The 19,894-nt window shown below is 38.3% G+C and overlaps 1 protein-coding gene across 16 annotated transcripts in view; it reads left to right on the top strand.

Moving 5' to 3' along the window:
- The first annotated feature begins 504 nt into the window (after positions 1–504).
- PDLIM5 (PDZ and LIM domain 5) overlaps positions 505–19,894 on the top strand; it is a 227,706-nt gene continuing 208,316 nt past the window's right edge. For 14 of the 16 annotated variants that reach the window (XM_006046893.4, XM_006046896.4, XM_006046892.4 and 11 more), the window contains exons 1-2: positions 505–658; positions 4,079–4,216. In XM_006046893.4, the coding sequence (XP_006046955.3) occupies positions 4,121–4,216 (96 nt within the window). In that variant the 5' untranslated portion in view covers positions 505–658; positions 4,079–4,120. Of the gene's footprint in view, positions 659–715; positions 1,842–4,078; positions 4,217–19,894 lie in introns of those variants that run through there. The other 2 variants (XM_044946221.2, XM_044946225.2) reach the window with 2 other exon arrangements.

Here is a 19,894-nt window from a genome sequence, read left to right as displayed (position 1 = left end):
AATAAGCTGACGTTATAATGGTTGAACCACCTTTGGCCGCTGCTCTTAAACACGGTCTTCTGGTTTGACTAGAGGATTTAACTTCTAGATATTAAAGTTGCTGATTTTCCCTTTCCTAACAGGTCAACTTTAAAGTCTTCACTTCTCCGGGCACATAAAGCTTGCTCAAAAAACCAGGCAGTGGCCGCTGAACTTGCATAGATAGGGATTTATCCAAAGCCCTCTCCTATTATTAGCCAAAGCAACTGCTTGCTAATTCAGTTTCTGGAGAGAAAAATGCATCCACGACAAAACAAACAGGCAGAGCGGACCTTTGTCAGGTACTGCTCAAAACCCCCTAAGACTGGTCCCACCGAAACTCCGTACTGCAATTGTCTTTCCGCAGCAGCTTCGGCTCGCTGCAGTTAGCCCTCAGCTAGGTTCACCCGCAGCCTTCTCCCAGCTCCCCGCAGCCCTGCGGGTCCGGGGCGTGGCCAGGAGCGGAGGGGGCGTGTCCTGGTTCGGGGGCGGGGCCGGTGTGTGTGTGTTGGGGCTGCAGGAGGGGGCCGGGCGGGAGCCAGGAGGCGGAAGTTCCCGCGGGCCGTGGGGAAGGCGCAAGCACCGCGAGTCACTTGTCAGCGCTCGTCTGATTCGGAGGCATCGCGGCGCCGCACCCGAGGTGAGTGGTCGCCGCCAGCAGGGGATGCGCGTCTCGGAACCCGGGTAGGGAGGAGGGAAAGAAGGAATCGCCGTGCACTGAGAGCATGGCGAGAAGTCCTGCTTAGGGAGAGACGGTGGTGCGCCTAGCGCTGGGAAGCTTCTCAGGTGTTTGCTGGACGCGGATCTGCGGAGGTGGAGAGTGGCGTGGGAAGAGGACTCCCAGGGAAACGGCGGTGCGGAAGCGGGCTCCTGGCCGGAGAAGGGGCACTAGAGCGGGGACGGGCTGGGACTAGCACGGCTAAGGCAGGGGCGCAGGAGTCGGGCGAGGGCGGGCCACCATCCGGGTGCCGAGCGCGTCTGGGTACCCACCTTGGAGTCTGGGGATTCTCGCGTCCTGCGCAATCTCCTGGAGGTGTGGAGAGGAAGCGGGGCTAATTTTTATTTGCGCTCACTCTACTGAGAAGCATTTATTTCACGCTCCACCCCCCAACATTTAGGATTGTGTAACCTGTTAAGGGAATAAAGTTTGTTTAAAAAACAGATCTGCGTCCAGGAATAAAGCTTGTTTAAAAAAACAGATCTGTCGTAAACGCCAGATTTATTAATGCTTGCGTACTTGTTGGGGCTTTTTTAGGCAGTGCCTCTAATTCGTTTGACAATAAGTGGAAAAAGGAAGGGCGTATGGATAGGGCAGAGCTTGGAAGGAAAATTGGTGGCTGCGCTGGGCAGGGCAGGTCTAGGGTGTGATCGCCAGATCCTATCCCAAGTCCGCCTTCCTGACCACGAGGACGTTGGAACCCGCCTGCCTCGGAAACAGCCGGCTCGGGAACCTTATTTGGCAAATAGGGCTAGGCGTGAACCTCTCTGCTGGGAAACTGTCTCGTCGGCTTCTTTCATCCGCTGCTTGTGGCTTTATTTCTTCCACTCTACCTCCACAGTCTCTCAATCTGGGGAGAAAAAGAATCTCAAGATATATCTTTAATTTCAGACCCATCTCTGAGCAATAATTCATCACGAATTCTTCTTTCCAGTCTTCCCATCCACTGAAGAAGTTAGGATAGAAGTGTGGGAAATACCAAGCTTCCTAGAGCGAAAACATTGTTTGGACTTTGCCTAAAAGAAACTCCAACACTATACAGAAGTTCCAACATTTCCTACTTATTTGAAAGAAGAAAGGCTGCTCAATATTTCCTGCCTCCTTGGTAATTTAGGAAGAGTTTGGGCACTAATAACCAGACCTGAAAAAGGCCAATAATATAACTGTTACTTTGATTTCTGACTATTTCAAGTCACATGAAACTAGCAAAGGGAGGGAGACGGCACCGACTGGAAATGAACTGACACTGGTTCTGTAGTTTGAGTGTAAACTTGCCAGTTCTAGAGATTTTAATAACAAATGGGGGAAAGCAGGAAAGGAACTCCCAAGTAAAGAGAGTTGCAGGTACATGGGTTAATATATGAATTAAGTACATTTTATTGTAGGGAACAATAGGATTAGGAAAGTTGAGCCTAACTTTCACGTTCTTCTTTTGAGGAAAAGTTAAAGATTAAAAAAAAAGGATGGGCATATTGCCTGTGAAATATCTGTTGGCTCTATACACTTTTGATAAATATTGTGTGCCATCATCCAAATAGTCCTTCTCTACAAGTTCTCAGAAATGCTTTTATTACAGGGAGAAAGCAATGATGTATATTGGGTGTTTTAGTCGCTAAGTCCCGTCGTGTCCCGCTCTTGAGACCCCATGGATTGTGGCTCCGTATTACCTCCTTAATGTCCATTTTTCACCGGCATCTAATAGTTTGATGTCTGGTTTGGCCTTTTCATCTTTTAGTGCCTGTTACATTAGTACTAGTTTTGTTGCCTAGTAGTTCAGTGAACTACTATGCCTGGGGAGAAGCTTTCTCTTTTTTTCTGGTAGATGTAGTGCAGATTTTCATTGAATTTTCTTTAAGAACTTAGACTTATTTGAAAATTTTGCCTCGTTTTCCCCATAGGAGAAGATGGAATCTGCCTGCTTTTAATACACCCAGTTGTTCAAATATCTGTATCTGCCACTATTAATTGATGTGATGGAGTAGAAATTTTGAATATGTTAAAAAAATGAAATATTTTAGGACAGGTAATGATTTGGTTAAACAACACAGATTTTTTCCAAGGAAGTGGGTCTTAAGCAGCTTTTTTTTTTAAGTGTGGTTTTAAATTATTTATTGTTATATTATTAATATTTTAAAGAATAAAATAGTACATTTCTTAGTATTACGTTTTAGAAAATCCCTATTCCTCCTAATTTCTCCCACATAATCACCATAATAATCAATACCAAGCTCTGAATCATGCTTCTTTTCCTTCAGTTTTTCTTTGTTATATAAAAGTACATGGTACCATGAGGGTCATTTTGAGCTCCCTTCGAGCAAAACGTAGAAAAAAGAAAGCATCAAAGCACTGGTTCTTTTCTAAAGCTCTAATTCCCTTTCATGCAATAAGCTTAACCCTATATTCCTACCATGTTTAGTCAGTCTTATACACTGTGTGGTAAATGCTCACTCCACTTTGCCTGATGAGGTGTGTATGTAAAACAAAAAGCAGGTTCTGACTCAAATATCACTGTGCTAGAATATTGCCACCCACTCCAGTATTCTTGCCTGGAAAATGCTGTGGATAGAGGAGTCTGGCAGGCTACACACAGTCCATGGGATTGCAAAAGAGCTGGACATGACTTGGCAACTAAACCACCACCACCAGAGTATTGCCAATCATTGCCTGTCTGAAGGAAAAGTGAATAATTTTTTTTTTTTTAAGTTTTTTGTTAGAAAAGTGAATAAGTGTGGAAAATACCATGTCCCTATATGAGAAAATACAAGTTGTAGTTTATGATTAGAGAAAATAGTTTTTATGAATCAAGAAACAACTTCTCATTTTAAAGAATTTATTGTTTGGAAAGCATGAAGGAGAGTCTACCATTTGCAGTTCTCTTCATATGTTAAAATAACTTAGAATTTAGGTAAGTGAAATGGACCCTTGCCAATTGCAGACAAAAGAGGTTGGGGAAAATCATTTTGAATTAAACCTGAAATACAGTTTTGTTCTTTTTTTCATATAAAACAAAGTATTGTAAGGTACCTTGAATTAAAGTTTGTATGCAAGAAGCCACAAATTGTATTCTAGCAAGTTGTAAGATTGATCAAATGTCTAGAAATATACTCTGATATGGAATTTTTAGACTATGGAAATTGGCATAAGTTTAGAGATTGCATATTAGCTCATAGATTCCTTTTCCTAGACTGAAATGAGAACTTAATATAAACTTACTCTGCATATCCCCTCTTTCCCCGCAAACAAAATACTGAAGATAATTTAGTTGGGTTTATATTCAATACATTTAAATATGTAATAGCTTTTCAGATAAACATCTTTGTTAACCATCTGATTTTCTTTCAGTTTCTTTCATTTTGAGGGATTGGATTTTGCGTCATTAGAACCATGAGCAACTACAGTGTGTCCTTGGTTGGCCCAGCTCCCTGGGGTTTCCGGCTGCAAGGTGGCAAGGATTTCAACATGCCTTTGACAATCTCAAGTGTAAGAAAACTTTACCAATTTTGTTGTAGATGTTCACTCAATGCATAATCCTAGAAACATCACAGCTGAGTTGTTGAAATCTCTGAATGTCCTGTGCTGTACTTAATAGAATTGCTTTTGGAATATGATCTGAGCAGATTTAGTTAATTGTCGTAAAGGATCTGTTGGGGAAGGAAATTGGATAATTGATTTCAATTAAGCATATTTCCCTCCCTCTTAATACAAAAATGGAAAGCGTTTAACTGGGGGACAGACTGCAGATCTTTGAACTGTCACTGATCCGGACCTTAGATTCTTCATATATAATTGAAGGTTGTAACTGTGGGGTGTTCACTGTCACCTTCAGCTCCAAAAGCTGTTTCTTAGAAACTGTTGATCTGTATTGGGTAAAATAACTGTTTTGGTGTTATTTCCTCAACTTGCTCTCTGATGAAGGTGATAGCCTACAGTAAAATGGCCAAAAGCTACTTACCTTTGAAGAGGAAATGAAGGGCTATTGGGTTGGCCAAAATTTTCGTTGGGAGTTTTCCATAAGATGATACAGAATAGATAGTCAATCTTTGAATAATTGTGATTTGACTGTTTACATCATTATGGATTTAGTTTGAATATATTCTATATATATATTTTAAAGATACGTTTCATGATGCTAATGATACTTATGAGGGGAGTAATAATAGCTTTCATTTATTGAAGCTGGACTGGGTATCAGGCACTATTTCACTTTCATCTCCAACTAGGTAATTTTTGCTATTAATTAGTTGTATGACAGGAGAAGGCAATGGCACCCCACTCCAGTACTCTTGCCTGGAAAATCCCATGGACGGAGGAGCCTGGTAGGCTGCAGTCCATGGGGTCGCTAAGAGTCGGACATGACTGAGCGACTTCACTTTCACTTTTCACTTTCATGCATTGGAGGAGGAAATGGCAACCCACTCCAGTGTTCTTGCCTGGAGAATCCCAGGGATGGCGGGGCCTGGTAGGCTGCTGTCTATGGGGTCGCACAGAGTCGGACACGACTGAAGTGACTTAGCAGCAGCAGCAGCAGCAGCAGGAGTTGTATGACATTTAAAGGATTTTTTGTATATTCAAATAAATATGAATATCTGTTCCCTTTTTATTTGCATGGTAGCATAATATACACACTGTTCCACACATTCCTATTTTCCTCAACAGCTTACAGTGGAGAATTTTCCTGATTAATATGTAGAGTTTTTCTTTTTATTTTTAACAGATGTATAGAATTCTTTTGTAGGGAAGTAACATTTTTTTAGGCAATCCCCTATTGAAGTGCATTTGTACTGTTTCCAGTATTACTTTTACAAGTAATGCTGCAGTGGATATCATATGTACATGATTATATATGTAATTTTTGATAGGTTGTGCCAATTTGCGCTTTTGTGCAATACATGAAAAAACCTATCCCCCAAACAACATTACCAGCAAACTTTTGGACTTTTGCCAAGTTCTTTACCTTCCTCGTCTTAGGTAATTTTCGCACCAGGCTGTGACATAGTGGTATTATTCTCATTATAGAGAACTGTGCTGTGAGCTCCCGTGGCTAACATGGAAGAGCTGGCTTTCAAGCAGGTATACTCTGCTGCCTGCTCAATAAGCTTAATCATAAATTTAGGTAGATTCTTTCTCTAGTTAGATATTTAGAGGGTTACTTTTTGGTTTAATTATATATGTTCAGTTCAGTTCAGTTCAGTCGCTTAGTTGTGTCCGACTCTTTGCGACCCCATGAATCGCAGCACGCCTACTTGGGTATAAATACACACTGTATATATATACACACTGCTTCTTACAGTATTATATACTACTTGATTTTAAAAGATTGAAGATAAATTTGTAACAGTTATGTATCTCAATTAAAATGCTTAATCCAGTTTACTAATGAAGTTTTCCTTGTTTTTTGGCTTTGAATTTTTAAATAGCTATCTTTATCTCCAAATTCTGTCTTGATTTCAGCTACTCAGGTTTTACAAGGAAACACATGTATGTAATCCAGTCTGCAAGTTTTGAGGCTTTGCATGATTGGATGAAATTTTAACTGTAAAACATCCTTGTGAAAATGTGTCTTGTGATTTATTCCTGTTTGAGGGGAGCAGTGTCTTTTTGCCTCCTACCAAAGAGCTATTATGCAGAAAGGAACAATATTTGAATATTGTCTTTTTTCGTATTCTGTTAACATCATTTTATATTACTTTTGAGTATCCTCATTTGTGATAATGGACTAAAGAAAATTGTGGTTTAAATACTCCCATTTTTTGCTAAAAAAAATCCAGAGACAAATGAACACCTAGTGGAACATACTTTGTTGTTTGATTATGGAAATGCAAATGGAGTATGTAGATATTGTGGTGCCATTCCTTTAAAACAGTTGTCTGTGCTTGTTTTCTGGCAGACAGTCTGAGCTCCATGTTATGATGCTGATATAACAGAATGCTGTGTACATACATATGTGCCCTCTCTTGGCACAGAAGAAATGCTTTCCTTGTGTAGACAGAGTGCTAATTAAAGGGTTTTGAACATACTGATTAAAAGAGACTATGGTAACAAAGCTGCTGAGTTATTTCTGTTCTCTTACAAAAGTCTCTGCCATCTCCTGTGACCTTTTTGGGTCTTGTGCAGTGGGGCATGCAATTCATTCTGGCCTGGAGAGGATGGAGAGGGAGGGGGAGGAGAGGGAATGTTGGTGCAACTTTGCTGTTAGGCTGTTGGCCTTTCATTGTAGTTATTTTTAACCCCTTGTGTGGTTAAGTTTAAACATGTGCAGCAACATTGCCTAATAAACATGGGTGCCTAATTAATTTATATTGTGGTAGTAAGATGATTAATGTTATACCTCATCTTAATTAGTTCTCTGGTTATATTTATTCTGCCTTCATTATGTAAAATTATTGGGATATATTTCAGTAGTCACCAGAGTATTTAATTAATACTATCAAGAAGCAATTAAAACCTGAGAGCATGCCTTAAAACATATAATTTAGTGATTCTCTTATTTTGATAATGTGTATGGAATTCTTAACAAGGTCTGGCGTGATAATTGCTCAGTTATCTTTTACAATAATATGAAATTAAAAAGAAAAAATTATTTGGAGACTTGAAACATCAAATCCACCATGATTGTAGGGAACAGTTGCATATTTGTAAATTTACTGTCTGTTCAAATTGAAAAAGGAAAAAATGTACAAGTTTGTGCTTAGCTAGGAACCTACATCTATATAGAGTTCAAAAGTCTACAGTTTTTCCTCTGGTCATGTATTATTGTGTTGTACTTCAAAGTGCTATTTATGATTTCCTTATACTATTGGAACTCAGATATCAAATGTATTTGAGATAAAGAAGTCATTGGCTGGGACTTGGACATTCTGTTTTCTTAAGATTTTGTTGTTAATCAGCATAGGAATATATTGACTATGACTTGTTTCTTAAAGCATACAAACTATAAAATTTTAGCATTATGCTCAGATTTTGTTTTCCATCTTTTTTGTATGAGTTTTGCATACTTCTTTAGTTGGTAGGTTTCTAAGGTAGGATTGGTAATTCTTGCAAACTTTTTGAAAAGATCCTCAAATTGCTGTAACTGCCTGATTACATATCATTGTCTTCAATTTCCTATCCTTAAAGTGGTGTGTCGGCTACTGAAGTTTGTAGGCTGTCTTTTTATGACCCTATATTTATGAAATTGCCTTGAAGCCATGGAATGTAGGGATGGTTTCATTGTAGCAGTGTGGGTTTGTTGGTCTTTGCCAATATATTTTATAAGAAGAAATAGGAGACTTGTTGCACAATTCAAGGCTGTATTTTGGCAAGTTGATGACCCTCACCATGGAATTAAAAGAAAGATAGTGTATTTGTGAATAACATTTTAACTACAGCATCCTAAAATTCAAACACTCTGCTTATGTTATTTTCTGATATATGATATTAGAATTTTCCCTTAACTCTCAATATTTGGATTTCCTGAAGGTTATCTCCCAATTCTTTATAAACACATCTATGGTGTTTCTTTAGCAGATAAAATGAGGTCAGACATTTCAATACCCAAATAATAGAGATTTTGATTCCAAGAGTTAGGGGAGGATCAGTTGTCACCAGGTCAGATAGGATTTTAGTTGGTTTTGAAAAGCAGAAGAAATGTATCATTTCTTGAAGTATGGAGCCCTGTTTAGAAGTATTATTGATACATAGAACAGAGAAAGAACAGTGAAAATGCTTTGCTGTGAATTCATTCATTCAGTAGTTAAAGGGACATTTTGTGGAAGCCATAGAGGAAGAGGCAAAGTATTGGGGAATACAAAGTAGGGAAGAAAAATAGAGTACTAGACAGTGCCATAAGACCTGTCACAAGGCAGTATTTGATGAAATGACAGAGATACAGATAAGTGTTTCCTGGTTTCAGTGGACACAGACCTTTTGTGTTTGTTTAGGGTAGAGAAATTACCTACAGGAGAAATTAATTGAATTGGTCCTTGAAGGATGAACTTTGAACACCTCAGAGTAAGTGTTTCTCTGTGTTGGTTTTCAGTGCCAGTGAAAATGAAGACTTATTTTGCTATTGCTTGACTCTGGGTGAAACTGTGAATAAAGCTGAGTGATTCTCCAGACAGGCCAGCTGCAGAGTTCCCTCCAAGAGGCGGGTAGAAAGAGACTTTCAGTCCTCAAGCTGAAACGAGAGAACCATCCTACCTTGAATAAATGGGTCCATTGTTAATTTTAAGCTGTTGAGTATTTTCTTTTACATTCCCTTCCAACTACCCTGTCATTATGCCAAGTTAGAAAGTTAATAATTTAGCTTGCTTAACTGCATAATGTATATTTCACATGTATGTTCACCCTTTGCTTTAAAATATTAATTACCTTATGTGGAAGACTCAGAGACTTGCCTTTACTACATGGCAGTTTTCTGCCATTGGTGATTGTGAGGGTCAAGAATCTCAAGATATTTCTGAAGATTTTTTCTGGTCTGTTATTTGTAAAAAAATGAAAATCTTAAATCAGTTTTATTGTTAAGTTAGTAGTTAGAGAAAAAAGGCATTTGTTTTTAAGTTTTTAATGAATATTGGACATTTTAGAAAGTTATTTGTTAACATAGGAATTTTACTGCTATGCAGGGTTTTTGTATCTGATGGAAGAAACAATATTGTAGAGATTGAGTCAAGTAAGAATAGCACTTTAGACCTAAGTAAAGGAGATTTTCATACAAGATACTCATTTACTCGTGAGTTAGGGCTAATATTTACTTACTCTAACTGAGAATAACCAAAGCCTATAGACTCATTTTCAGTCATTTTTGAGAATTTTCAATGCAGAGAGCTTGTCTTTATGATGGTTGCTGATTAGGCTGCAGTGTGAATATACAGTTAACCAGATACCTTTGTCTGAAACATCCTGTTTGTAGTAGTTCTTACCCAGATTCCCGTGTACTGCAAGGCCCTTCATGACCTTTCCCCGCAGCTACAACTTCACAGAAGAGAAATCTGATATGACTTTATTAATCTAGAAACACCCATCGCTCTGGCTGACAAGGGATTGCTTCTTTGGCATCTTAGAAGACATAATTGCATTTCAGCTTTAGGAGGTGAGACTCTAGGCCTTTGAATTTTTAAGATGAAGAAATACTGAGTATATGATGTAAAACTTCACAAAGCAAGATCCGCACATGTGAAATATTAATATATGTGTGGATTTGCAAATAAATGACACAATAATGGGACTGAAAAGAAAACACCACTTTAAGAAAGTAATGAGCAGTGACCATGGTGGTCCCTCATTTGGTTATTCTGGGTACAGAGTCACTGTATAGCCCTGCTGGGAATTCAGATTTGTGTTTTAATTACGGAGTAGGAAAATCACTTTTGTAGCACAGACTTTTTTTTTAAAGGTAATAAAATATTTAGCTATGGACAGAACAGACAATATTGAATGAGTGTTTAAAGTCAGATCTGGAAGAATTTTTTATAGTATTAAAATGGAATCTCTCAAATCATCAGTTCCCTATTTTTTGTCACATTTTTATAATTTCTTTGTTGTAGCTTAATTGGAGTTATCTTTCCTCTGTCAATACTTAGTTTTCTTTTACAGCTTAGATTGTTACCTGTTTTGTGTGATAATTACTGGAACTAAGTTCCTCAACCCCACTGGCACTTAGTCCACCCAGTAGAGTCTAAGCAGTTGCAGTAGGTGTCCCTGTCCAGCTTAAATGCAGGGGAATGAAATGAACTGGGAAACTTGACGGGACGAAATGAAAAAGAACAAGTCAGATGGAAAGTGCAAAGAAACAGGCAGTTTTAGAAAGGTCACAGTGGGAACAGTTCTTTACTGGGTCAAATATGGTACTCAAGAAATCTTAACCCTTCACTCTTTCCTCCCTTTTAAAGTTTAATTAATTTATGCTTTTCTTTAGGTAAGACATTCATGTGAGTTGAAAGTCAAATGACTCGGTAGAGTTTAGAGGAAAGAGCACCTGTTGCCCTGCCATTCATTCCCTTTGCCTGCAAGCAGCCGGTGTTTGCAGTTTCCTGTGTGTAGTGTCAGGGGTAATCTACACAGATGCGTGAAAGTACATAGATATCCTCTCTACCCTCCTCATCAACACAAACAGTGTCCTTTTTTTTGGCATTTTGCCTTTTTTAACTTAACCCCAAATCAGTAACTATGTCTTCATTCTTTTTGTATAGCTGCATTGTATTTGGATTTATCATAATTTATTTAGCCAGTTCCTATGGATGGACAATTCGGTTGCTTCTAATCTTTTTCCTTTAGTGATACTGTGGTGTAATTTTTGTATCTGTATCTATATCTATTTATTTTAGGCACATATATGAGTACATCTGTGAGATAGATTCCTAGAAATGGGATTGCTGAGTCAAAGGTTGTCTACATTTTCACTGATACTGCCAAATATCTCTGTGGAGACACTCCTACCCACAATATGAGAATACCAGTTTCCTCATACCTGTGCTAGCACATGTTTTGACAGACTTTGATCTTTTCCAATCAGATGGGCCTATTTCCATCGTTCTCCTTTTTTACAGAGTTTAATCACCAGTATTCTACAGAGGATTCTGTTTGTGTTTAAAGTGGCTCATTTTCCCCCCCATTTGTGTGAGAATATACAGAATGAAAATGTGCTGATTTTCTTTAAATTATTTCATTAACTTTGGAGGGACGCTGTTTGTTTGAATTTTTTCATTTAGAAGTCGGATGAATAATTATCCTCTTATCATTTGCTTCCTATTTCCAAATGAATTTCCCCTCTCTGTTAACATATTACTTCCAAATATATGGTGAAATAATTTTTTGTCTTTTGTGAAGTAGTTTTTGGCATAGTGCCCTGTGATAGACTTTCTAAAAAATTAAGCAAATTACATTTAATAGATTTCAGGTTGTTACTTTGGAGTTTTTCCAATAGCTTGATACATTGTGTAATATCAAATCCTACTCTTCTCGATCTCCCTTCAAAGGATGTGACAGAGAGACTGACCATAATGAGGTATTTGGCCTGGTCCTTGGACATAGTAAAATTCAGCCTTAGGACCCTCACTGTTTGCATATCAACCATTATTAGCCAGTGGAGTATAACAAGTCCCAACAGTTTCTAATGTTTCATGGCCTAGTGAGTCAGGCATTGTGAAGGCATTCTAGCATGTGGCACAATGCATTTCTTGTTTTACCTGAGTGAAGCAGCAGAGAATGTAAGTGCTGGTAACCTTGATGACAAGAAGGGTCGGGATGCCAGGGCTGTTTGTATTTTATGTGCTTAAAGTTGAGGGAAGTAGGAATTTCCTTTTAGTCTGTTGCTGCAAAATTTTAAATATGATGAGAAGGGTTTGGAACTACAGAAGAATGTGCACCATTTGTTATTTGAATTCTGCGACTTGTTAACCGTTTCCCTAGGATTCAGAAATTGATTTAACAGTGATCACTGCTCTTTGTGATAATTATCTTGGGTGAAATTTGATTGACCAAAAGAAAGTATGTGTGTGTGTTTTGTTTTTTTTTAAATGGTAGTAATAACTGAATTCCATTAACTGTTGATTCTGTCAGGGGCTTAAGCGTTGTGATTGGTTCCATTAAGTATCCAGTTGTTAGACCAGTATTTCTCTAATGATTTCTGAGATATTAACTTTTAGAGATGGTAAAATTTAAAAGTTTAGTCAGGTTGTAAAATGCTAGCTAGAGGAGGTTGTGCATATATTCTGAAAATATTTTCTTCTTAAGATACTGGAGGACAGATATCCTTTAGAAAGCAAATGCATTATTCCTTAACTAGCAACCCTTAGAAATAGATGTTCTGGAGAGAGAAGTTAAATACAAGCATTGTTACACATGTAATTTTCATGACTGTGGACATTCTCCTGAAGTATCTCCATGGTGCTGACTTCCAAAATATTCTAGGAATGGTTCTTTTGATCTTTTTAAGTTAGACATTTCTATTTATATGTACCTTTATTCATTCTGGAAGACTCTAGTTAGTTGATATCCAGTTCTCGGAGTGGCACTTTGATAGTTTCTCAGACAAAGGTGTTTCTAAACTTCATCACTGGCTTGTTCCCGCCTAGGCTCTTCCTCATCTTCAGGCTGGCATCTTGCCCAGGCAGGAATTCTGAAATCCTGCATTTAATGTATCACTGCCCTATTTAAGAACTGCGGGGCTTCCTGTTACTTATTGCTCAACTCCTCTGCCTGCCATTCAGGCTGCATGTCAGTGGGCCCATTTAACAGAACTGAGTTTATAGTCCAGAATGTTTTGAACCCTGAAGTCCTTAGTCTCTTTATTCTTCATGCACAATATCTTTGTTTCTGAGCTCTGAAGCCCTGCCCATCCATTAAGGCACATTTTATACCGGGTGCTGTTTGGAATGTTTGACTGCTACAACTCACTGGGTCTCCTTTCTTTCGTCTGTTAAATAATAATGAATATGCATTAACATTTATTGAGCCTGTGTTATTGTCTAGGCCTTGCTCTAGATATTTTGCACATGTTTGATTATTTAATCCTCTTAACAACCCTCTGAGGAAGTATAATTTAAAATCTCTGATCTTCAGATGAGGAAACAAAAGTTAAATAACATGCCCAAAGTAACACAGCTAGTAATTGGTTAGGCTTAGGATTTGGAACCAGATACACTGAGTAGAAGTATACTGTGATGGTTTTAACCAGCATACTCTGTTTTCTGGGAATAGCTAACAGCTTTCAGCACTGACAGCCAGCTTTGTGTGTATGTCTCCTAAAGAGAGAATACATGCTATAAAATCAAAGACTTGTATAAATGGGAGTAACAGATTATATTTTTAAAATATGATTATTTTCTAAACTGATCATTAATAGCATCAGTGAGATTTTTCAAATGTAGCTTCTAGACCCAGACTTTGAATTCAGGATGTTTAGGGATTCTCAAATGCTTTATGGATGTTTCTCATGTACCATTGAATCACATTTTGTATACTCATGGTTGGGAACCAAATGTAGCTTTTATTTATTTATTTTTTTAAAATATTTTTAGTATGGATCTTTTGTTATTTAGATCACTTAAACAAAAAGATTAAGGCTAAATTGCAGTGAAATTGCCACCAACTAAATAATGTGACAAATCTGCTTGTCTCCAAATCATAGTCTTCACTCTTTTTCAGAGTTCAGTCACCATAGGTCAAATCCTTTTTTGGAAGTAAATGTCAGTTTTAATAATACATGATATCAGGTTTTAGTTCTGTTTATGATGCTGAAAGTATCTTTGTGACAAAAAGGTTTGGAGCACCTTGAAGTTGGTACATTACTTATAATATTTTAATACTATACAATTTAATAATGAATGTTAAATTTACCAACGACTTCTGGAGGAATCTTTGGTAAATTTCACCAAGTATGTAACAAGGATAGTTGGTTTTTTTCATGCCTCTTTGTTAAGCTAAAGTGGTAACATTGAAGTTAAAGGAATTGAGGATAGTCTTTTTAAGGCCAATAGCCAGAGATCAGTTGCCATGTTATGTTTCATAGCAATACAGTTCAAGTATACATAAATAGGTCATATACTTTGTTAAGTTGTGAACCCCTCTCACCCGGAAAAAAAAATTCCTACAACTCTGGGTCTTATTTACTCAAAATCATGTTAAAATTCCCAGTATGTGTTCAGTGATTGTTGACTGATGATTATAATGATGATGGGGACAAATGGAAAGCCTAGTTGCCATTACAATCATTTCTTCTAGAATTGTTTTGTTAATGAATATGATTGACAGTTATTATTAACTGGTGAGACATTTTGGTTTTGTTTTTAATCCTAGTCAGGTTTTGTTCCTACAAAATGCCCCAGAGGTTCCTTACTGTAATAGCCCTCTGCCTCCCTGTAGAGTCTGCCTGTGTGTCAGCCTGTATTTGTTTTCTCTGTATTTGACCCAGTGGTTCTATTTCTGTCCCTTGGTGTCATGCACAACAAAGGAAAACCCTTGCTCACAGAGGCTTCTAGGTGACTGAGTTATATTTCCCTTTAAGTCTTGTGGATATTCCGTTGGAAACCATTTCTTCAAATGTCTCTTTCTTGACAGTTGCCTCTCTTCATAACCCTGAGCATTTGCCTTTAAAAGTAGTTCAGGTTTTAGATGTCTCTTATGTGTGAATTCCAGAACTGAACCCCACACCTAAGATATAGTAAGACAAATGCAAAAGTATAGTTATTAAGTAAGGAAACTGATTTTTTTTATGATTGGATAGTGCAGAGTTTAGAACTGCTTTGTGCAGTGGGCTTGATAGAATTTTCACTATTTTCTTTGTATACTTTCATACTGTTTGAAATGCATTCGTGTCTTTTGTCTAAAGAGTGAAAGAAAGGTAAATTGTTTAGCCTATAGTTTGTTCACGTGCAAACTCAGACTTGCCTGGACATATATGGAGCTTAGGAGAGCCTAAAAAGGAGCAGGTGTGTGTGTATGTATGTGTGTGCACGTGCTGTTTACATGAAAAACAAGGGACTTCATGGGAAGGAATTCAAGAAACATGTAATTGAGGCATATTCAAAGCTGAGTCCTTGGAGATTTTATTATTATTATTTATTATTTTTTAGGAGAGATTGATAAATTTTTGGTAGACCAGAGTACAGTCCTCTTGGTATTGTCTTCTGGTGCTGCCTTTTTCCTGAATGCTCATGCCAGAACCCTAAGAGGAGAAGGTGTTAATTAACACATATTTGTTGATCTCCTACTGTGTACCAGGCTGGGGTAGAGAGGGTGGTTCTTTATTTCCTGACAGAAAGGTGCATAGAACAAGATACAGAATATATGAAGAAGCGTGGAAGTAGAAGGGGACATATATGGAATGAAACTTGGGAAAGGACCATGATAATATGTGCGCTGACCATACAGCCTAGTCAGGATAGCAGGAAACTCCTGGATTAGGATCTGTAGAATCCCTAGAGGAGACAGAAGTAGCAGCAGTAGTCAGAATTTGCTATCCTACCTCGAGGCATGGAGCCATTTATTTAGTATCATTATTGAACACCTAATGTGTGCTCAGTACTGGTCTAGGAGCTGAAAGTACACAAACAGAGTCATTATTGTTAGGAATCTTATAGGCAAAGAGACTGTTACCTCTCAAGTGTATAGACAAATGAGCAATGTAACTTAATAAGGTGGTGTGCTAGGGAATAAGTGAAAGTGAAAGTCACTCGGTCCTGTCCAACTCTTTGTGGAGTGCAGTGAGCAAGGAGGCAAGGGGAATGAGATGGGGGTGGGGAGGGGAGCCTAGTGTCAGGATGGGAGATAGGAAGGTTTAACACAGGGCGGAGAGATGACACTGGGGGTGATGGGACAGCGGGGATTTGAGAGGGATTCTGATTCCTCTGGATTGGTGCTGAGCTAGGGAGAGTGGGCTCCTGTTCCTGTGATTTTACCATATCTGCAAGCTAGTGTGTTTTTAAACTGGTTTTGATAGAAATTTCAGGGGAAAAATTCCAAAGATTTTTTAAGCAAAGAAATAACCATATAACCTTCCAAGGTGGTTACTTGGAAATATCTTATGTTTTATTATGTTGATTTGGAAAAGTTATTTGTTATAACAAATACATTATTGTTTTCTCATTGTTATTTGCACACTGATGACAGTTTTCCTATTTTGTACTCTTTTATTATTATCACTGTAAGAAGCAGCTTGTTTCCCAGATGGCTTCTGTTTTCATTTCCTTGTGATGTTATGACCTCTTCTACTTTAATAAGGAAATGTTGCATACGGATTCAGGAGTTGTTTACAAATTATGCTGGTAACACTTTTGTTAGAGTCTGCCTCAAAGATAAAGTGAGTGTTAGGGTATTTATTCTAAGACAGATATGTTGAGCTGAGAAAGATTTTAATAGTGTCTCTTTTTAAAAAGAATATTTTAGTCTGTTGGTTAATATGCCCAATGCCAGAAATTATGTTTTGTAGCCCTTTTATTATTTCAAGTGGAGGGAGTTTATGAAAGTTAATGTTTTTCATTTCTGAACCTTTTGGAGAGGTCGCATGACAGGATTAACATCTCCTAAGAGAAGGCTGACAGTTGATGCCTAACTAAATTCAGAATTTCGTGTCTTAAATGCATTGTTAATGGATAAAAGTGCTGTCACTATCATGTAGCTATAGGTCTGCATTGATCATAATGTCTTAGCAAATGATGAAGCTTTGTACTTCATGTTTAAGGTCAACTTTTTGTAAATTCAAGGGAAAATGAGCCTTGTTATGAGTTTTGGGGTATATTTGAAAAATATACTTTACAACCAACTTAAATACTGTGTTACATTAGGTATAACAAAATAACATACTAATGTAAATATCATTTTAGATATAGTTTTCTTAATGATTTTATCTTTAAGATTGAAAGTAATCTAATAGTAATTAGAGGCAGAAGAACCAGAGATCAAATGGCCAGCATTTTTTGGATCATAGAGAAAGCAAAGGAACTCCAGAAGAACTTCTGCTCCTTTGACTGTGAGAAAGCCTTTAACTGTATGAGTCACAACAAACTATGGGAAGTTCCTAAAGAAATGGGAATACCAGACCACCTACCTGTCTCCTGAGAAACTTGTATGTGGGTCAAGACGCAACAGTTAGAACCTTATGTGAAACAGCTGACTGGGTCAGATTGTGAAAGGAGTACGACAGGACTATGTATTGTCACCCTGTTTATTTAACTTATGTACAGAGTACATCATATGAAATGCCAGGCTGGATGAGTCACAAGCTGGAATCAAGATTGCAGGGGAGAAATACCAATAACTTCAGATGTGCAGACGATACCACTCTGATGACAGAAGGCGAAGAGGAACTAAAGAGCCTCTTGATGAGGGTGAAAGAGGAGAGTGAAAAAGCTGGCTTAAAATTCAACATTCAGAAACTAAGATTATGGCATCTGGTCCCATTCTTGGAAAATAGAAGGGGAAAAGCAAAAGCAGCGACACATTTTCTTTTTTTGAACTCCAGTGTCACTGCAGATGGTGACTGTGGCCATGGAATTAGAAGATGCTTGCTTCTTGAAGGCTATGAGAAACCTCGACAGCATATTAAAAAGAAGACACATCATTTTGCCTATAAAGGTCCATATAGTCAAAGCTATGGTTTTTCCAGTAGTCATGTATGTATGTGAAAGTTGGACCATAAAGAAGGCTGAGCACTGAAGAATTGATGCCTTCAAACTGTGGTGCTGGAGAAGACTCCTGAGAGTCCCTTGAACTTCAAGGAAATCAAACCAGTCAATCCTAAAGGAAATCAGTCCTGAATATTCATTGGAAGGACTGATGCTGAAGCTCCAATACTTTGGCCACCTGATGTGAAGAGGTGACTTATTGGAAAAGACTTTGATGCTGGGAAGGACTGAAGGCAAAAGGAGAAGAGGGCAGCAGACGATGAGATGGTTCGATAGTATCACTGACTCAAAGGACATGAACTTGAGCAAAATCTGGGAGACATTAGAGGACAGGGAAGTCTGATGTGCTGCAGTCCATGGAGTCTCAGGGAGTCAGACATGACTTAGCCACTGAACAACAGTGACAACAATAGTAATTAATCCAGCCTTAAAAGAACACTAGAGGCAGTTGTGATTATATCATGATGCTGGGTCAAGCATCCATGACTATTTTATTACCAAAGCTAAGGGAGTAGTATTTTTTTTTTTTTTTTTTTTTTTTTACTGCAATCCTTTGGGGTTTGGGCTTCCCTGGTGGCTTAGACTTTAAAGAATCTGCCTACAATACTGGAGACCTGGGTTCAATCCCTGGGTTGGGAAGATCCCCTGGAGAAGGGCATGGCTACCTACTCTAGTATTCCTGCCTGGAGAATTCCATGGACAGAGGAGCCAGGTGAACTGCAGTCCACAGGATTGCAAAGAGTCAGACACAACTGAGCGACTAATGCACACTTTGGTGTTTATATGTTCTCCCAAAATATAATTACTTAATTTTAGTGGACAATGTTGTACATACTGTTTTGTGTAGTTAATACCAGTGCAGGTTCTGGAGCACAATGCCTGGCTTTGTATTCTGGCTCTGTAATTTACCAGCTGTACACATCTGGACAAATTACTTGACTGTGTCCCAGGTCCTAACCGTCAAATGGGGGGAAAGTAATATTTACATCATAGGGTTGTTGAATTGAATAAATTAATACCTGTAAAGTGCCTGACACATAGTAAGAACTCAGTGAAGTTTACCTAATAATAATAAAGATTATCTTATATTAATAACTATTTACTAGTAGTATCTGGTTGAAGCAGTTTTGACACTACTGAAATAATGTTTCTAGATCCATCACTTCTTAGATAACATCATCTTCCAAATCAATTCTGGTTTTCTTTTTCATAGATTTTTATAGAAGATTCTTCAGAAGCATTCTTCTCAGTACCTACACACACACACACACACACACACACACACACAGACATACATGCTTTGAATTATTCATGAAACATTTTTTATAAAATGTTCTTAATAAATATTAGTTGAATGAATAGCCCGTTTCCTTCTTTCGTCTGTTATGGTCTGCCATACGCTGTCAGAGATCTAAAGGGATGGTTCGGTTCAGTTCAGTTCAGTTGCTCAGTCGTGTCCGACTCTTCGCGACCCCATGGATCACAGCACGCCAGGCCTCCCTGTTCATCACCAACTCCCGGAGTTCACTCAGACTCATGTCCATCGAGTCAGTGATGCCATCCAGCCATCTCATCCTCTGTCGTCCCCTTCTTCTCCTGCCCCCAATCCCTCCCAGCATCAGAGTCTTTTCCAATGAGTCAACTCTTTGCATGAGGTGGCCAAAGTACTGGAGTTTCAGCTTCAGAATCATTCCCTCCAAAGAAATCCCAGGGCTGATCTCCTTCAGAAAGGGACGGTTAGCACCAGTAATAACCTCCAATTAGACGTTCTTCCCTTAATGATTGCCTTTCACTATGGCTTTTTTTTTCTTTTAAAGAGACATGATAAGCTATATTGCTGATGAGATACAGTTATTCTAGAGAATAATGTTCTCTCAAGTGAAGGATGTTGTTGTTTACTTGCTAAGTTGTGTCCAATGCATTGACTTTAGCCCTCCAGGCTCCTCTGTCAGTGGGATTTCCCAGGGAAGAATACTGGAGTGGGTTGCCATTTCCTTCTTGAGGGGATCTTCCCTTTCATGGGACTGAATCCATGACTTCTGCACTGGCAGGCAGA

Source organism: Bubalus bubalis, chromosome 7 (assembly GCF_019923935.1).
Source record: "Bubalus bubalis isolate 160015118507 breed Murrah chromosome 7, NDDB_SH_1, whole genome shotgun sequence".
Classification (NCBI taxonomy): Eukaryota; Metazoa; Chordata; class Mammalia; order Artiodactyla; family Bovidae; genus Bubalus; species Bubalus bubalis.
The sequence above is the reverse complement of the archived record's forward strand: the minus strand, read 5'-3'. Positions and strand labels throughout refer to the sequence as shown.